The 16,619-nt window shown below is 35.7% G+C and overlaps 2 protein-coding genes and 1 non-coding gene across 4 annotated transcripts; 1 reads left to right on the top strand and 2 right to left on the bottom strand.

The window, feature by feature from the left end:
• Nucleotides 1–2,896: 2,896 nt before the first annotated feature.
• Nucleotides 2,897–6,856, bottom strand: LOC21400716. Of its 2 annotated transcripts, XM_024176393.1 has the most exons (6): nucleotides 6,750–6,856; nucleotides 6,195–6,344; nucleotides 4,944–6,100; nucleotides 4,662–4,734; nucleotides 3,882–4,083; nucleotides 2,897–3,328 (listed from the first exon to the last, which is right to left on the bottom strand). In XM_024176393.1, the coding sequence occupies exons 2-5, from the start codon at nucleotides 6,303–6,305 to the stop codon at nucleotides 3,931–3,933; spliced, it is 1,494 nt and encodes a 497-aa protein (XP_024032161.1). In that variant the 5' UTR covers nucleotides 6,306–6,344; nucleotides 6,750–6,856; the 3' UTR covers nucleotides 2,897–3,328; nucleotides 3,882–3,930. The 2 variants fall into 2 exon arrangements, with proteins under 2 accessions (XP_024032161.1, XP_010112893.1); XM_010114591.2 differs by lacking the exon at nucleotides 2,897–3,328 and having other exon boundaries at nucleotides 3,775–4,083.
• A 7,586-nt stretch (nucleotides 6,857–14,442) lies between these two features.
• On the bottom strand, nucleotides 14,443–15,717 carry LOC112094723. Its single transcript, XM_024176385.1, has 2 exons — nucleotides 15,460–15,717; nucleotides 14,443–15,375 (listed from the first exon to the last, which is right to left on the bottom strand). The coding sequence occupies exons 1-2, from the start codon at nucleotides 15,715–15,717 to the stop codon at nucleotides 14,443–14,445; spliced, it is 1,191 nt and encodes a 396-aa protein (XP_024032153.1).
• A 533-nt stretch (nucleotides 15,718–16,250) lies between these two features.
• LOC112094729 lies at nucleotides 16,251–16,356 on the top strand. Its single transcript, XR_002903658.1, has one exon. It is a non-coding gene; the product is annotated as a small nucleolar RNA R71 (small nucleolar RNA).
• The last annotated feature ends 263 nt before the right edge of the window (nucleotides 16,357–16,619 follow it).

Genomic DNA, 16,619 nt, shown 5'->3' with positions numbered 1-16,619 from the left:
AGAAAAAAACAGGACTAAAATGGGAAAGACACTGTTCATTGCACTGTAGCATGAACAGTGAATCCCGTCCTCTCTTTTAGTATATGTATAATTTAAAACTTATGAAATAAATGATAAATTATCAATGTGTAAAAATTAACAGACAATTTCATGTTTTTAATTTTACCCTTTTCTTACTTTTTTTAGTAGAACCCCTTTCTTATTTTTTTCCCTGTCCTTTGATAAATCCAGGTATATTTAGGATTTATTAAGTTAGAGTCACTTAAAAAAAATAATACAAATTCTAATGGTAAATACTAGATACACTTGGTAAATATTTAATTTATTGAGTTCACATCACTTTTTTAAGAACCGTATAAACTTTAATGGTAAATCATGGATATACACGATAAATTCATGATTTACCAAGTTAGAATCACTTAAAAAAGAAAAGTACAACCTCCAATGGTAAAATCCTTGATATACTTAATAAATTCAAGATTTTCTAAGTTAGCATCACTTTTTCAAAAGCAGTACAAACTCTAATGGTAAATCGTGGATATACAAGGTAAATTCAAGATTTACCAAAAGGGTATCTTTGAAATTTCAGCTGGTTGTAAATCCGGGTTTACATCAAATTAGCATGTTATTAACTTCTCTTAAATATGGCCTATTAATTTTAATTCCTCTCAAATCTTGGTCTATTTCCCTCAATTTCCTAAATATAAATTTAAAAGGTTTATGGCCTAGTCTAGTGCCCGCCAACCAATGAAAAAATTGGGGTAAATTTGTGTAAAACTTTTAGACAATTCTCATTCATTAATTGGCGTTCATTAGTCATTGAATCATAATTGCATTATATTTTTAAATGGGTAGTTCTTTTTTTGCAGGCATTTTGGTCATTTGGTTCTTTTCAGGTTTAAAATCAACCATCCCAGCCCCAAAGCTAACCCCTGGGCGCCCCACTAGGCGGGCCGTGGGTTTTTTAACAACGTTTTACTGTTTTTGTCATTTTTTGAGGCCATTTTTTTCAGTCATGCCTAGAAAAATGTAAGAGTCGTGTCTGCAAAATTTCATAGTTTTTTACGTTGTTTTTATTTTATTTTATTTTTCAATGAGGAAAAATAAAGAAAATCATCAAAAATAGAATATTCATCAAAAAATGGTGCTGCTTGTTGAATTATTTCGTAAAAATTGTATATAAATTTTAGAATGCAAAACATAAATAAAAATATAAATTTTTGACGCATCCCGGCCCCTGAGCTGTCCCCTGGGCGCCTCACGACGCGGGCCGTGAGCTTTTTGGCAATGTTTTACTTTTTTTGTCATTTTTTGAGGCCATTTTTTGTAGTCATGCCCAAAAAAATGTAAAGATCGTGTCCGCAAAATATCATAGTTTTTTGACTTCATTTTTATATTATTTTATTTTTCAAAGATGAAAAATAAAGAAAATTATAAGAAATAGAATATTCATTAAAAAATGGTGCCGCTTATTGCATTAATTTCTAAAAATTGTATATTAATTTTAGAATGCAAAATATAAATAAATATGTAAATTTTTTACGCATCCCGGCCCCTGAGCTGGCCCCTGGGCGCCCCACTACGCTGGCCAGAGGCTTTTTGACAGTGTTTTACTTTTTTGTCATTTTTTGAGGCCATTTTTTGCAGTCATACCCAGAAAAATGTAAGGATCGTGTTTGTAAAATTTCATATTTTTTTGACGTTGTTTTTATTTTATTTTGTTTCTCAAAGTTAAAAAATTAAGAAAATCATAAAGAATGGAATATTCATCAAAAAATGGTGCCGCTTATTGCATTAATTTCTAAAAACCGTATATTACTTTTAGAATGCAAAACATAAATAAAAATGTAAATTTTTGACCCATCCCGGCCCCTGAGTTGGCCCCTAAGCACCCCACTACGCAAGCCGGGGGCTTTTTGATAGCTTTTTACTTTTTTTGTCATTTTTGTATCTCAAAAACCATTTGTGGGATTAACTCAATTTTTTGAGTCCTTGTTTGGTAAAAAATTTGAACCACAATTTAAAACTTTTAGATACAACTAGTTTGTGGGAGCACGTGGAGGGATGGCAACAGGGCGATTTAGGAACGACATGGTCTTTTTGCCAACCCGTCTTATGAAAAAACACTCACTATCTCTGCTCTACTAACCCACATAAATTGATAAGGTAATTAGGATGTACATATATGAGAGTATTTTCGAGAGAATTATTTGTGTAAAAACAAAGAAAAAAATAAGTCAAATACAAATCTATCGTATAGAGGATTGTAGTAAAAGTATTTGAGTAGGGATATATTCGTAAAAAAGTTTGAATTGAGAAAATTAGAAAAGAAAAAATAATTTAATGAAGTGGAAGATGAATCAATAAAGGACAATAATATAAATAAAAAAATTTAAGATTTAGGGTTAATCTCACAAATGGTCCTTGTGATTTTTTCTCAATCCCACTTTGGTCCCTAATTTTTAAAACATCTCATAATTAGTCCCTAAGGTTTTATTTTGTTTGAGTTTCAATCCTTCCGTTATTTAAGTGTTAAATATTTGATAGCATTTCTATAAATTATGGACTAAAATTGAAAAACAAAAAAACAAAAAATTATTTTAAAAACAAACAAAACAAAAATCTAAGATATATAGAGGATTGTAGTAAAAGTATTTGAGTAGGGATATATTTATATAAAAAAATGTTTGAATTGAGAGATTAGAAAAGATTAAACAATTTAATGAAGTGGAAGAAACATCAATGAAGGACAAGAATGTAAATAAAAAATAACAAAGGGTCAAATAACAAAGTAAGAAAAACCAAAAAGCTAAAAAAAAAAAAGAAAAGAAAAGAGGGGGGGTGGTGGACGGTTGAACACGCGTCATCCCCATACATTACCGTTTCAACGCTTTTAATATAGGTAGATGTTTTCTCTTAAAAACTTAAAATTCCGAAACTTTCTCTTCAAACCTGCAAACCAAACTAGCCAAAAATCTGTTGGATTATAATGAATGGTGAAAATTTCAAAAACATTCTCAGGGGTAATAACTAACAGTGGTGCTAAATGCTAATGTCAACTTCGGCCTTTAGAATGAATCATGGCAGGCTTCCCTTTATGACAGATACTTGCTTCTCCCTGAACCCCGAGGGAAATGGTGAATCTTTTAACAGGTACTTACCCCGTTACTAAGATTGATATATCCGGTGTCTAGGATCTTACCTCCTAATAGCTAGGCAGAGTTGCAGAAGAATGCTCCTAATAGTACACATCTGCATTCGTACAAGAATGGATCTATGCTCGAGTGCATAACCAAACCAAGAGCTGGGTAGCTAGTAGTTCTTGATCCTGTTAAAAACTAAAGCAGATAAATCTGCAGCTCTATATTAAGGGCACATAAAAGCAGCTCCAAGCTGTATTTAGTATTTACATAACAACGCGCGCTACTCTGTGCACACTTTGTGCACACAAGCACTAATCAAAACTTCCCTGATACTCAAAACTTCCCTTTTCATCTATGATCTATCTATGCCGAAAATTGAGAGGCATGACCCAATGGAAGTCACATTATAAGGTGATCCAATTTGCATTTTAATATACTGAACAATGAGTAGCAATATTTTTATATTCACATTTATTAAATCAGAAAATGAGGCTAGATAGTTAACAACATCTAAAGCAAGTCTAACCCATGAATGATAACAATCCCAGCTTCCATTATCATACGATGTTAGTAGTTCTCTTTCTACAGAGCAAAAAACAACGATCAGCATAAGTACTCAACAAAATTAACAAAATGGAAGATTCATATCATTTCGCAGAAGAGAACAAAACGCAGAAAAGGAATCTTCACTCAAGTGTGGATTTCATACAAAAGGTAGAATAAAATCAAAACAACTACCTGAATGATTTTATCCTCTTAAGACCCATGCATTTAAGTTCATCACCTGTTAACTCGCACCCTCTTTGTCCACCATGTTTCTCCATTTGTTCTTGAGATCACTCGGAGAACGGGTCTCATGAAATACATGACGACCATACTCCAAAATTTTCATCCAAGGAATCTTTACGTTTGTGTTTGGGCAGAAGTCTTTAATGCCTTCCTGTAGTATCAAAGTGGATGACAAAATTGAATGAGTATCAAATAACTGAAATGTAAGGAAGTTTCTCATGCCTAGATGTTCCAAGCTCAACTTCGGGGTCTTGTATCAAAATTTTCAGTTAACACTTTACAGTTATCCATGAAAATTTCTGAACAAAAACACTCTTTAAACGAATTTTTTGTCCCCCGGAATCATGAAGTACATGAACTTATGAATTGTGAGGTAATGCAGTTGGCAAGAAAATCACGATATAGAGCTATTTCTAAGCATGTTTTAAATAAACACGTGCATGTCAGCCTCACAAAAGGATATATCAAAAACAATTCCGTTTCATGTTTGTGTACATAAGACGAGAGAGAGAGATAAACACACAAAGAGATAGAAAGAGGAAGAGATTTTAGATTGAACTCTTGTGTGAAGCCAAAAGAAAATGTTTTCTGCATTTACAAGAAGAAGAATATGTTACAATCCTGTTATCTCTAAGAATTGTGGTTGGGGGGGGGGCACGGAGGGGGTGTGGGGTGGCGGGGGTGAAGAAGAAGAAGAATTAAATTGCATAAGCCAACAAATCATCATACCCTTAACATGTGCTCCTCGTCTGCTGTCCAATGTAATCTTGTCCGCCTTGCCACGGGGTTATTCACAGTTATGCTACATGTGGAATAACGAACTCACATTAAGTTAGTAGTTTTAAGCACATAATAAACTGCGCTGACTAATCATAATGTGTATAAAAACGTTGAATTTTCAGGATGGATACTGAAGACTAGCAACTATGGTGCAAGCAACCCTGCCGAAGAACAAAGCAATCTCAATCTCGTCAGAAATTAAAGTGTTTTTCTTAGGATAGATACACCTACTGTTGCTTTGCAGATTCTCGGATCTTCGTGGAGGTAGTTGCTTTCTCATAAAACAATGAAACATTTTTCTTTGCAGAGGCTTTTTGTCGCACGAATGCCTTCTTCAATTGAGGGGAGGATCTTATAGATGGACTAACATTTTGAACGCGTGTTGTCCTCCCAGCTCTACGTTTGAAACGCCCGTGACACTTGGAAAAAGAATCTGTTTCCGGTATGGCATTAGAATTTGCAGGGCTTTCCAATGTTTCTGGTTCCATTTGTTCTCCGTCGCCTCCTATACCTTGATTATTCTTGGATACCCTTACATTGGCTCCTTTATTTGAAACTTTAAAAGCACCATCTGCATTTCTCTCCCCCAAATCATCCTCTTTATCTTTACCAATTCTCTCATCCTCACTGTCATCCATCAGTCCTAAATCCTCCTCTTGCCCATCTTCTGGAGTTTCATGCCCACGCAATTCAGATAAACACACTTCACCCGACACTTCCTTTCTAAAACTTGCATCATCATCAATATTGACTACAGAAGTATTTGGCTGAACCACCTCATTTTCAAGCACAATCGTATCTTGATCAACGCATCCCGGTTCTACGTTTTCCATTCCCTTATGTTCATCTTCCTTCTCCACATCCGCAAATTGGTTCTTGACTCTAACGTCCTGGCAAATACCATCCCCTACACTCGGCACGTTACATGTCTCATTCCTATCATCTCCCCTGCTTTGTTTCTCCTTGCCTTTGTTCCCACCAACTTTGCTACCCTCAAGGAAAGTCAACAAGGCTTTTTTTGCATCTTTAACTTTCCTCCTCATCTCCCGAACACGCGCAAGAACCCGCTTTTGTTTGCAAAACGGGCAGTAGAACTTCCCCAAATCATCGAACCAAGGATTGCAGCCCATGCACTTCTCATGAACCCAAATTAAGCAACCTATTCCACTACAAACTAAAACTTGTTCATCTATCCCTTTGCATCTTATACAATTCCCTTCCTCTATGCTATCTTGACGATCATTATTATTCCCAATATGAGCATTCAAATCAACTTCTTTTTGAACCGTTGCACCAACATCATCGCCATTATCATTACTATCACTCAAGGTTTCTGGGACAATTTTCCGCGTCCTATCCGATTGTTCATGATTTTCAAATTCATCATCCTATTTAAAGATGAATTCACAATTAATCCAAAATAAATGAGCAAATTATGGACTCCAGAGAGACCCAAAATAGAGAATTTGGAAAATTACCGACCTGCCTAAGGAGTACAGGCAATGCCCGAGCAGTACCGGAGGAAGATCTATGAGAACGACGAGTAGGCGTCTGTGATAGCCGACTCCTGCCTCGACAAGTCTTTATTCTCATCGTTTTCTCCAATCGCCTACCAACTGTTCGTCAAAAGTCCTGAACCAAAATTAAACCTAAAACCAATCAACAATAATAACAAATCAATTACCGGAGCATAAAATCAACTAACCATTGAACGGAAGAAGAAGAACTAAAACCAATCAACAATAATAACAAATAGAAGAAGAAGAAGAAAGTGATCTTCTGCGAGCAATTTTGTATGAAAACTCAATTCAAATTCTTAATGAGTTCGAACGGATAGCGAAACGAGCGATTGTGCAATTTTGTATGAAAACTCAATTCAAATTCTTAATGAGTTCGAACGGAAAGCGAAACGAGCGATAAAATCTTGAGCTTTTCTTACTCTAAAAAGGTGCCAATTTTGTATGAAAACTCAATTCAAATTCTTAATGAGTTCGAAGGGATAGCGAAACGAGCGATAAAATCTTGAGCTTTTCTTACTCTAAAAAGATGCCAAGGAGAAAGAATCAGAATCGGCTCCCGCTTCAAAGTTCAAACGATATGTTTGTTTCTCAAGAATTTGTTCCTGAGCTAAGTTTTCCGCGCGATTATTTTGGTCAATATCAAGTTGTTCTTTATTGGGCTAAGTTTTCCGCGCGATTATTTTGGTCAATATCAAGTTGTTCTTTATAGTTTATGGTTTTTAGCGAGTTTGTCCCGAACTTTTTTGACATGTTTGCTTATCTGTAATTATGGTGGATAAAATTCAGAGTGAACGTGAATTAGAGTCAATAATTAGAATCAGAGCTGTTTATTTAAGTTTTAAGAATTAAAGTTAGAATCAGTTTCAATCTTATTAATGAGTTTACTAACACTTAGAATCAGAATAAACTGTTATAAATTTACTTACATACGCTTTTAGAAGATTTTTGTGTGTTGAACTTAAAAAAAATTATATATTATGTTAATTATCGTAATATTAAGATAACTAATTAGTAATTATATTTTTTTAATCACATCTAAATTTTTTTTAATTAGTAATAGAAATTGTAATTGTTTGCATCTCTCCGAATCTTTGAAATGATGTTGTGCAATCAAAGGGCAAAACATGGTTTGATCACAAATTCAACAAATAAACACAAAAAAAAAAAAAAACTTGTGGTTCAATAGAAAATAACCACAATGATTTATATTATTGACTCACCTTGATGAGAAGAGGAATGCTCTTAGTTGTTGTGGATGCAATGCTGTGTTTTGAGGAGAATAAAATATCAGAGGAAGTGAACAAGGTGATACGAGAGGTGTAAAAGTAAATTAGGGCATTTTCAATTTTTTACTTTTTACTTTTCTATTCACAAATTTGTTAGTAGAATTAAGGGTAAAATCGTAATTCACATTTACTATCAGGATTGAGAGTGTCAATCCGGTGGGGGGTGGAGGGAGTGTCAATCTCATTCCTCAACCCCAAATTAGTACGGGACCCACACACTCCCACTCCCATTTTAAGATAAAAATGGATAAGTAAATGTGGGGTTGATTCCGATTCTCAATTCCCATTCCCCACAATTGGTAAGTAAACATGACATTTGTCTCTTGATAACTTGCGTCTGAACTTTAAATTTTGCCATTCTACCCCTCAACTTTAGTGTTGCAATGTGCCTTAATAGCGACTCGAATGATTTGAATTAGGGTTAAAATTTTCAGATTAAGGGATTTTCAGTGGAGGCAAGACAATTTTTGGCAGACAATTGGCTTTTTTGTTTGCAAATTTAAGGGTTGTATTTTAATCTTTTTTTTTATCAATATGTTACGTTATTTAGGAACACGTTGTCAAAACCTTAAAATTTTGGGTTCTCTTGGATCCTCCTATTTTGTCCAAGTCCTTTAGGGGTTATTCTGTTGCATTTTTTAGTTAGCGTGACTTGAGTGTAGATCTTGAGTTGAGTTTGAGTTATAACTTGAGTTAAAGTTGTAACTTGAGTTTGTGTTTGGTTATGTACATTTGAGTTATGTTTGAGATGAGAATCTATTTAAGTTTGTATTTGCTTCTAGTAAGACTTGAGTTGTGAATAGTAGAGAGCTTTTTTTTTTCTTTTTTGAATTTATTTGATTTTTTTCCAATTGAGTATGAATAATTGGAATTAGATATAAATAATTCCGAAGAATGGATAATCTGGTAATTTAAAAACTACATAAATAAAAGTGAATCATCTATAAGTAGCAATAAGTTTACAAAAACAAAGTAGGCCTTTTTCTTCATTAAAAAAATTAAAATACCATAAAACATAAATAGTAGAAGTTTCGTTTCCATTATAATGGAGTGCAAAAGGACAACAATAAATGCATAAGTCATAACATAAGTCTACATACACCATGTAATATCATCTCGTAGCACATCAACGGCTTATGAATGAATTATTAGTGCGCACGACAGTGACGGTACACTGCCCACATTGTATGCGCCCTTGCATCCCTTAAGGCATTCATCTCCACTTCTGTATTATAATTCAATTGTTAACCCTCATGGTTGTTATTGTCATTGATGTCCTCATCAACATTATAGGGATCAATGTCCGCAACCGAAACGCCATCTTATAAGTACTGCTCTAATAAGGTGTCTCCATTACAATACATATGGATAAAATTATGTAATATAGCACATGCAATTGGAATCTTAACTTGTTTGCTCATGGGGTAACAGATAATGGTTTTCAAAATACGAAACTTGGCCTCCACACACTAAATATTCTTTCAATCACATTACGCAGTGGGGAGTGTGTGTAGTTGAACAACTCACGTTCACTATGGAAGCCTCTATTACGACGCTTCCTATACTCTTTCAAGTGATACGTTGTCCCCCGATATGGTGCCATGAAGCATCCGTTGTTAGCGTAACTCGAGTCGACGAGGTAAAATTTTCCTACACGTATACATATGATATTTAACAAATATTCGTGACGATGAATTATATGTAATGCCATCTTCCATAGAAATAGGTCATTGTTTCCTCACCTGGTAGCAGTGTTAGAAATCTTTTCCTCGGGTGATCTAAGGCGGATGCAAGTACTCTCGCATCGTGTGTCAAACCCTCCCAACCAGATAACATGTAAGTAAATTTTGTATTAAATGGGACGTGCGTACCGTCAAGTGCTCCAAACAATCCTTCACATTTACAAAAGTATGTCTGTATTTATATTATTATGTGTTAGTTAAACTTATTATGTAATAATTTTTTGTCTCATTATAAATTGCAATAAAATTTAGATGTGGCTAATTTAATTAGAGTACCGAACTTACGTCAAACCATGGCGAATACTTGTTTTCACTAGCAATTATGTGAGGGGATGTGAAAATTGCAAGTACACAATATCGTATACAAGTACTAAAGTAGTGAATAAAGTATTGTTCCCACGGAGACTAGCTGTACAATTACTGAAATTTATATTTTTAACTTTATCTAGACAAATAAAATTTCTGAGATAGATCAAAACTGAAAAGAAAGTAAAATAAAATAGCACAAATTATACGTAAAATAATTATGAGAAGAAATCAATGCAAAGAAAATACCAGAGCATACAAGTTTCACTAAGACAATTCCTATTTAATTTCAATTATTCGCTAACATCGCCTCCTATTCATGTAGTAGAACGAAAAATCCTAATTTATCTAATAGTCCTTCTAGGGATGCTATTAAAAATATTTCTAACATGTAAATTCACTATCGCTATATGTGAATCCCGCTATCTTAGAAATTCATTAGGTTCTTTGGTCTTTCTAAAATTGCTCTCGCAAGTCGTATTACTATCTCTCGATGTCCTATGCACCTTACGGTTCCTTTTATTAGAAGTTATTCCTAAAAATCTCATTCTGGGGTTTCAATTTAGTTTTTCAATTCAATTCAATAAGTGATCCGTTTATTAAAAGGATTGAGAACAATAAAAGAGACACATACATGAATGGAAAACTCTTAGCGAATAAACTTCATTGAAAGAAAATAATATAAATCAAATATTCATGTCTTGGCTACACTTGTAACCGTAGCCTAAAAATTTAGAACATAATTGAAAAAGAAAACATAATGACAATAAAATTTAACATAAGAAATTCATGAAAGAGTAAAACTGTTTGGCGAATTCGAAGTTGAACTCCATTCTTGAATGAATCCTCTTCTCCTTCATAGAGCCGTATTAGAGCCGTATTCTCTCCTTCTTTTCTTAGTTAAAAAGATGTAGAAAATAACCCTAAAAATCCTACTTATAGTGTTTTGAATCGTAATGGCATTGTCGTAAATTTCTGAAACTCCACAAGACTTAAATTGGCAAAAATTTGAAGTAGCGCCGCGGCCCTACTATTTAGGTGCCCTTGGTGTAAAATAATGTCATGGCTCCATTGCACAAAGCCTAGGCTCTCTTCTCTTGGGTTTTTGTACTGCAAATGAACCATTTCAAGGCCTAGACGCCATCTTTCAAGGCTGAGGCTCTCCAATCTCAATTTAGCTCTAAAACTTACTCCAATACTCACCTACAAACTCAAAATGATGCCAATATGCAAAACCAACTAAAATTACATAAATTAACTACTAAAACTACTCTAAAACCAACAAAACACGTAATTAGACGTATCAAAAGATAAGCATAAATCCAATGTGTCAAATACCCCCAAACTCGAGATTTTGCTAGTCCCCGAGCAAAAGAAAAGTAAAGAAAAGAAACTAATAAGAAATCGAAGTACAAGTGACAACTTGATGATTTGACAATCTTGCCTCAGAGATTCCACATAGTTAGTAGCTCAAGAGAAACTTTAGAAATCATATTTCATGTAGAATTTCAATCATATCGCCAATTTCTACCTCACTTAAAGCTCCATGAGTGTGTGTGTAAAGCTTTTCGCTATCAACCATCCGCACTCAGATCAGTTTATGTAACCCAAGTTCTTTAAAAATGGATCTCTTAGTTGAGATGTTTAGAACTCCATAGGCCAGTTTTTCACATCACTGTCCACTAATGTAGAACGAACACTACCAAGGATCATTAGGACTTTATTCGGCTTGTAATGTGAGGCTTGGGTTCAAGGTAGGATCATAGATACTTGTAACACCCTGAAGAATTAATTGAGATTAATTAAGATAATTGAGATTATTAGTGTGCCTAATCTGGATTATTAATTGAGTTTAATTAATAAATGTTTTTGACACGTGTGAGTTTAAATAGTTCCAAGGTATTTAAATTATTCTCAGTAATTTATTTTAACCCATAAGTGTGTATGGGTGCATTTCTGGACTGCTCTTTAAAAATATTGACACTTGTCCATTTTCTTTCCTTTTTCTTTTTCTTTTCTTTTCTTTCTTTTTTTTCTTTTCCTTCCTTCCTTCCCGTGCACTTTCTCTCTCTCTCTCTCTCACTCCCTCTCTCTCACTCTACCGTGCTCTCTCTTTCTCTCTCTCTCTCTCATTTTTGTCCCAAATCAAACGGATCTTGAACCAAGGAAAGATTTAAAGAAGTTTTCAACGTCAAGAGAAGGATTCGAGGTAAGATTACTGAAAGAACCTCTCTTGAATCTCAAGTTTTTTAATTTCAAAACTCATTTTTTGTTCAAACCGGATATTGATGGTTTTTGAGTAAAACTAGAGTAGAAATTGGAGATCTTGGGTTCTTTGGACTTGTTTTAGGACCTAGAACCCAGATCTAGTGGTTTTCCTTTGAAATATCTCGATTTGGGACTGGATTTGCAGGTTTTGGACTGATTTCCGCAAGCTTCTCTCGCGCAGCTGATTCCACCGGTCGACCGGATCACATGGAAACCGGTCGACCTATGCGGTCGACCGGATTGTAGGCTAACCGGTCGACCGGTTTGGTCGATCGGTGTGCACACTACCGGTCGACCGGTAGTGTTGCACTGCTCTGTTACCGGTCGACCGGTTGACACGGGGTTTGACCCTGATTGGCTTGAAATTGCTGTTTTGACCCCTGTTTTCGGGGAGAACCCAAATTAGTTTCATTTGGAGACTTGAGATAAATGGATTAGCATTGTTAATTCTTGATTTGAGATTGAAAACCCTTGGAATGATATTTTGAAACATGAAAATGGATTAGGGCACACTAATAGGAAATCTTGGTTGGAAATTGAGATTTGGATTGCTTTAGGAATGGGAATTAATCCTAAAGTGTTGTCTTGCATCAGTGATCGCTGAGGATTCAGACTGAAGGGGCTTGAGGAAGCAGAAGCCGGAAAAGGCAACGCTAGTCCCATGTTTGATCGTGCGAGGTAGGATTTCTATCCATTTTCCTTGTGAGCCTGTTTTCAAAAAAAGATTTTGGCCTTGAAAATATTTTAAAGAAATGGATTGATTTGTGAAAGAAAACGCTTTGAAAACCATGGCTTGTTTATTCATGGAACCTCATGGGTTGTCCAGTCATGGGGCCCGCGGCTTGAGTAGTTCGTGGGGTCGTATTAACGATTTCAAAATGTTAATGAATGATTTCTTAAACAAAGAGATCTTGTGAACTGGTAATAGAGTCTATTGCTGTAAGCCTAGATAGGATACGGAGAGTGCGTCCTCGGAGGCAGAACTCGAAACTCGGTCCGGGTAGGCGAGGCACTTGGTTAGGTGAGTAATTTGTACCAATTACTTGCTGAAGCCTGTAATATGGTTATTTTCAGTTATATCTCCTTTGAGAAAAAAGATGTGAGGTTCCGGCTGTTCCGTCGGGACTGAATGTCTTATTTTATTTACTTATTCATTTATTTATTCATTTATTTTAAGTCATTTCAAAATTATATCCTACTGGGCCTTTCGCTCAGGTTTTATGTTTTAAATGTATTAAACCCCTCCCATGAGACTCTAGGAGCGGTGCACAGTAGTTGGATAATTGCTACGGAGCAGCTGAGTTGTGCTACTGTTGGAATCAAGTGAGGATCGTGGACATTCTCTTGGACAAATGTAAGGAATTTGAGAAATTCTGTAAACTTATGTAATATTTGGATTTACTAGACTGTGGTTGATGTATGTTGTAATGATTATTTACATGAGCATGTATGTACGATATTGTATGTCCTGTGGGGTGGAGCCCTGTGTGTCAGAGGCTCCCGGATTCTGTAGTAATGTAATTATATTTAATGCAGTTAAATGTGGGGCCCGATTGGGAATCTGCTTTATTAATCCCTAATCGAGCTCCACGTCACCCACCCCGTTTGGGGGGCGTGACAATACTTCTTTTGGCTCGAGTCACTCACGTGCACACAATCATCCCATATTTTTTCCATGAGCTTCTTTAATTCTCCATAGTTCCCCCAAACTTGCTTTTGAACCTCTATTTATAAACCACAAATATTCATCATTAATTAATTTTTTTTTGTTTTTTTACACACCCCCAAACTTATTTCTTTACTTGAATGCACAAAGTGGGGAGTCTAAATTGTCAACCTTCAATATTTTTTTTTTTCTTCTTCTTTCTTCCACGATCCTCCCAACCTCCCAAAACTTATTGTACCTCCAAAATTTCTTCTCTAATGATCATATGCACATAAGTGAAGGGTCAAATGAGGGAATATTATTTAAAGTTAGGTCCAATTACGGGTGACAAAGGAAGTAGTCTAAACAAGCTCAAAAGGAGTACTAGGGATATGTATTAAGCATGGTTTGACTTGAAAAGGCTCAAACGATCCAAACATGGCCTAAATCCTTTCCCTAATATGGTATGTCCTAGGATTTCGCTTCAAGTGACAATTAAACCGGTTCTAGAATTCTTGTGAGATCAAAGAGTTTGCTTAGGTCACATAATCCTTCTTCAAGTAAGCAAAATGAGTAAACAATTTCAAGCTAGTGTTCAGAATGTCATAGAGTCCCAGGCAAAGAAAAAATTAACAAAAATGATCAAGCACACACACAAAATACAATATTCATCAATTTCTCCCAAGCTAAAAGCAAGCAAAACCAATCTCATCATTGATCTTGGTGTCGTCACTTTTACTTTTTTTTATTTGTGGAAAAGAAAGAAACAAGAAAATGAATGAATGGAATAGAAAGAAAAAATGAATGAATGACATAGAAAGAAAAAAGAAAATGAAACTCAACTAAACTAACCTATTCTACGAATGAAAGAAACAATCCCCCCAAACTTAAATAGAAACATTGCCCTCAATGTTTTGATAAAGAAAATAGAAGCGTAATTGACATACCTGGACGAGGGCCATGTCATATGTCCTCACCACCATTATCATCATCATTTTCAAAAACTGGCGAGAAAGGGGTAGATATTGGCGCTGAGGATAGCCAAGGGTTAGGGAATTCATTTTCTGGGTCTTCAAACTTGGACATTCTTCCTTGATAGTACTGTGATGCAATTACTACATTCCCATTGCTAGCTTTATCTGGTTCCTTCTTAGGGGGAATCTCACATGCTTTATCTTGCCTTTTAAATTGCTTTGGAGCCTTTACCGAGTTCTTTTCACACAATGTCTTCTTTATGTTGTCCATCCGGCAACAAGTCTCAGATCCTTGTGGACCCTTGAGTGGACTGAACGCATTGAAAGTTACTTTCTCATTTTTCACTTCTAGACTCAACTCCCCTTTCGAAACATTAATCACAACATTTCTGGTAGCTAAGAATGGTCGTCCTAAGATTAAAGGAATATCTTGGTCCTCTTCCACATCCAGTACTATGAAATCAGTCAGGAATATCAATTTGTCCACTTTTACTAACACATCTTCTAAAATGCCCCGTGAGTACTTGATGGAACGGTCGGCCATTTGGAGTAGCACAATTGTGGCCTTTAGTTCTCCCAAGCCCAATCTCTGAAAGACCAACAATGGCATGAGGTTTATACTTGCTCCAAGGTCACATAATGCTTTTCCAAAATATGAATTACCAATAGTGCAAGGAATGGTAAAACTATCCGGATCTTTTAACTTTGGTGGCAATTTCCTTTGAATGATGGCACTACACTCCTCAGTCAATGTGACTGTTTCAAAATTCTCTAACTTCCTCTTATTAGAGAGGATGTCCTTCATAAACTTCATGTAAGTTGGCATTTGAGCCAAGGCCTCCGCAAATGGAATGTTGATGTGGAACTTTTTGAATACCTCTAAAAATTTAGCAAATCGGTGATCCAGATTATTTTTCTTTAACTGTTGAGGAAATGAAATTCATGGTTTGTCCTTTTCTACCTACAACTCCTGCTTTTCAATCTCCTCCCCTACATTCCCACTTACATATTCTTTGTCAGTTAGATGTTTCTTTTCTATACTCGACCTCATTGGTGGATCTTGTAGTTGCAAACCACTCCTTGTAAAAATAGCCTTACACTGCTCTTTAGGATTAGCAATGGTATCACTTGGAAGAGAACCTTGTTGCCTTGATGAACTGGAACTTGCCAATTGGCCCATTTGCACTTCTAAGTTTCGGATCGATGTCGCTTGACTACTCAACAAGGTGTTTGTCTTAGCCATGTATTGCTTAGTGTCATCCATGTGTTGCTTAGTAGTCAACATAAACTAAAAAAACATCTCTTCAAACGATCTCTTCTTTTCTTGTTGCACAAACCCTAGAGGTAGGTTCAAGACATTCTCAGTGTTCTAGTAAGAGAAATTTGGATGATAGATGTTTGAATTGTGATTCCATTGTTGCCTATTGAAGTTCCCCATGTAGTTGGCTTGCTCCACCACAGACAAACAACTCTCATTTTCATGATTGGCTCCACAATATTCACAATAAGGAGTTGGAATATGCATAGAATTCACCCCTAGTATCCAGTTTATTCACCAAAGCAGCCACTTAGCTCGTTAGAGCCGTCAAAGCATCAACCTCAAGTACCCCTGTAGTTTTCCTCACCATAATTCGCTCCTTCGGATACTTGTAATCATTTGCAGCCATCTCATCTAGAAGATTGAAAGCTTCATCAACAGTCTTTCTCATTAATGTACCTCCTGCAGTAGCATCCACCAATTTTACATTGCTTATATCCAGACCGTTGTAGAAATATTGAATCTGCATCCATTTTTGCATCTCATGATGAGGACATTTCCTGCCCAACTCTTGAAATCTCTCCCAAGCTTCTCATAAAGTCTCCCTATTATGTTGCACAAAATTAGTAATCTCATTTCTCATCTGAATGGTCTTGGATGGAGGAAAGTACTTAGCCAAAAATTTTTGAGCAAGATCATTCCAAGTGGTGAAGTGATTTGAGGGATGAGAGTAAAACCAACTCCAAGACTTGTCTCTAAGCGAAAAGCTAAACAGTCTCAATCTTATAACATCCTCTGAGACTCCATTAAACTTCATGGTATCGCACAACTGCAAGAAACATGCAATATGAGCATTAGGATCCTCATTAGGCAAACCCCCAGACTGACAAGAGTTTTGAATCATAGAG

The sequence above is a fragment of the Morus notabilis genome, unplaced genomic scaffold (genome assembly GCF_000414095.1).
Source record: "Morus notabilis unplaced genomic scaffold, ASM41409v2 Scaffold568, whole genome shotgun sequence".
Taxonomy (NCBI): Eukaryota; Viridiplantae; Streptophyta; class Magnoliopsida; order Rosales; family Moraceae; genus Morus; species Morus notabilis.
Note: the sequence above shows the minus strand (reverse complement) of the source record. Positions and strands in the feature narration are given on the sequence as shown.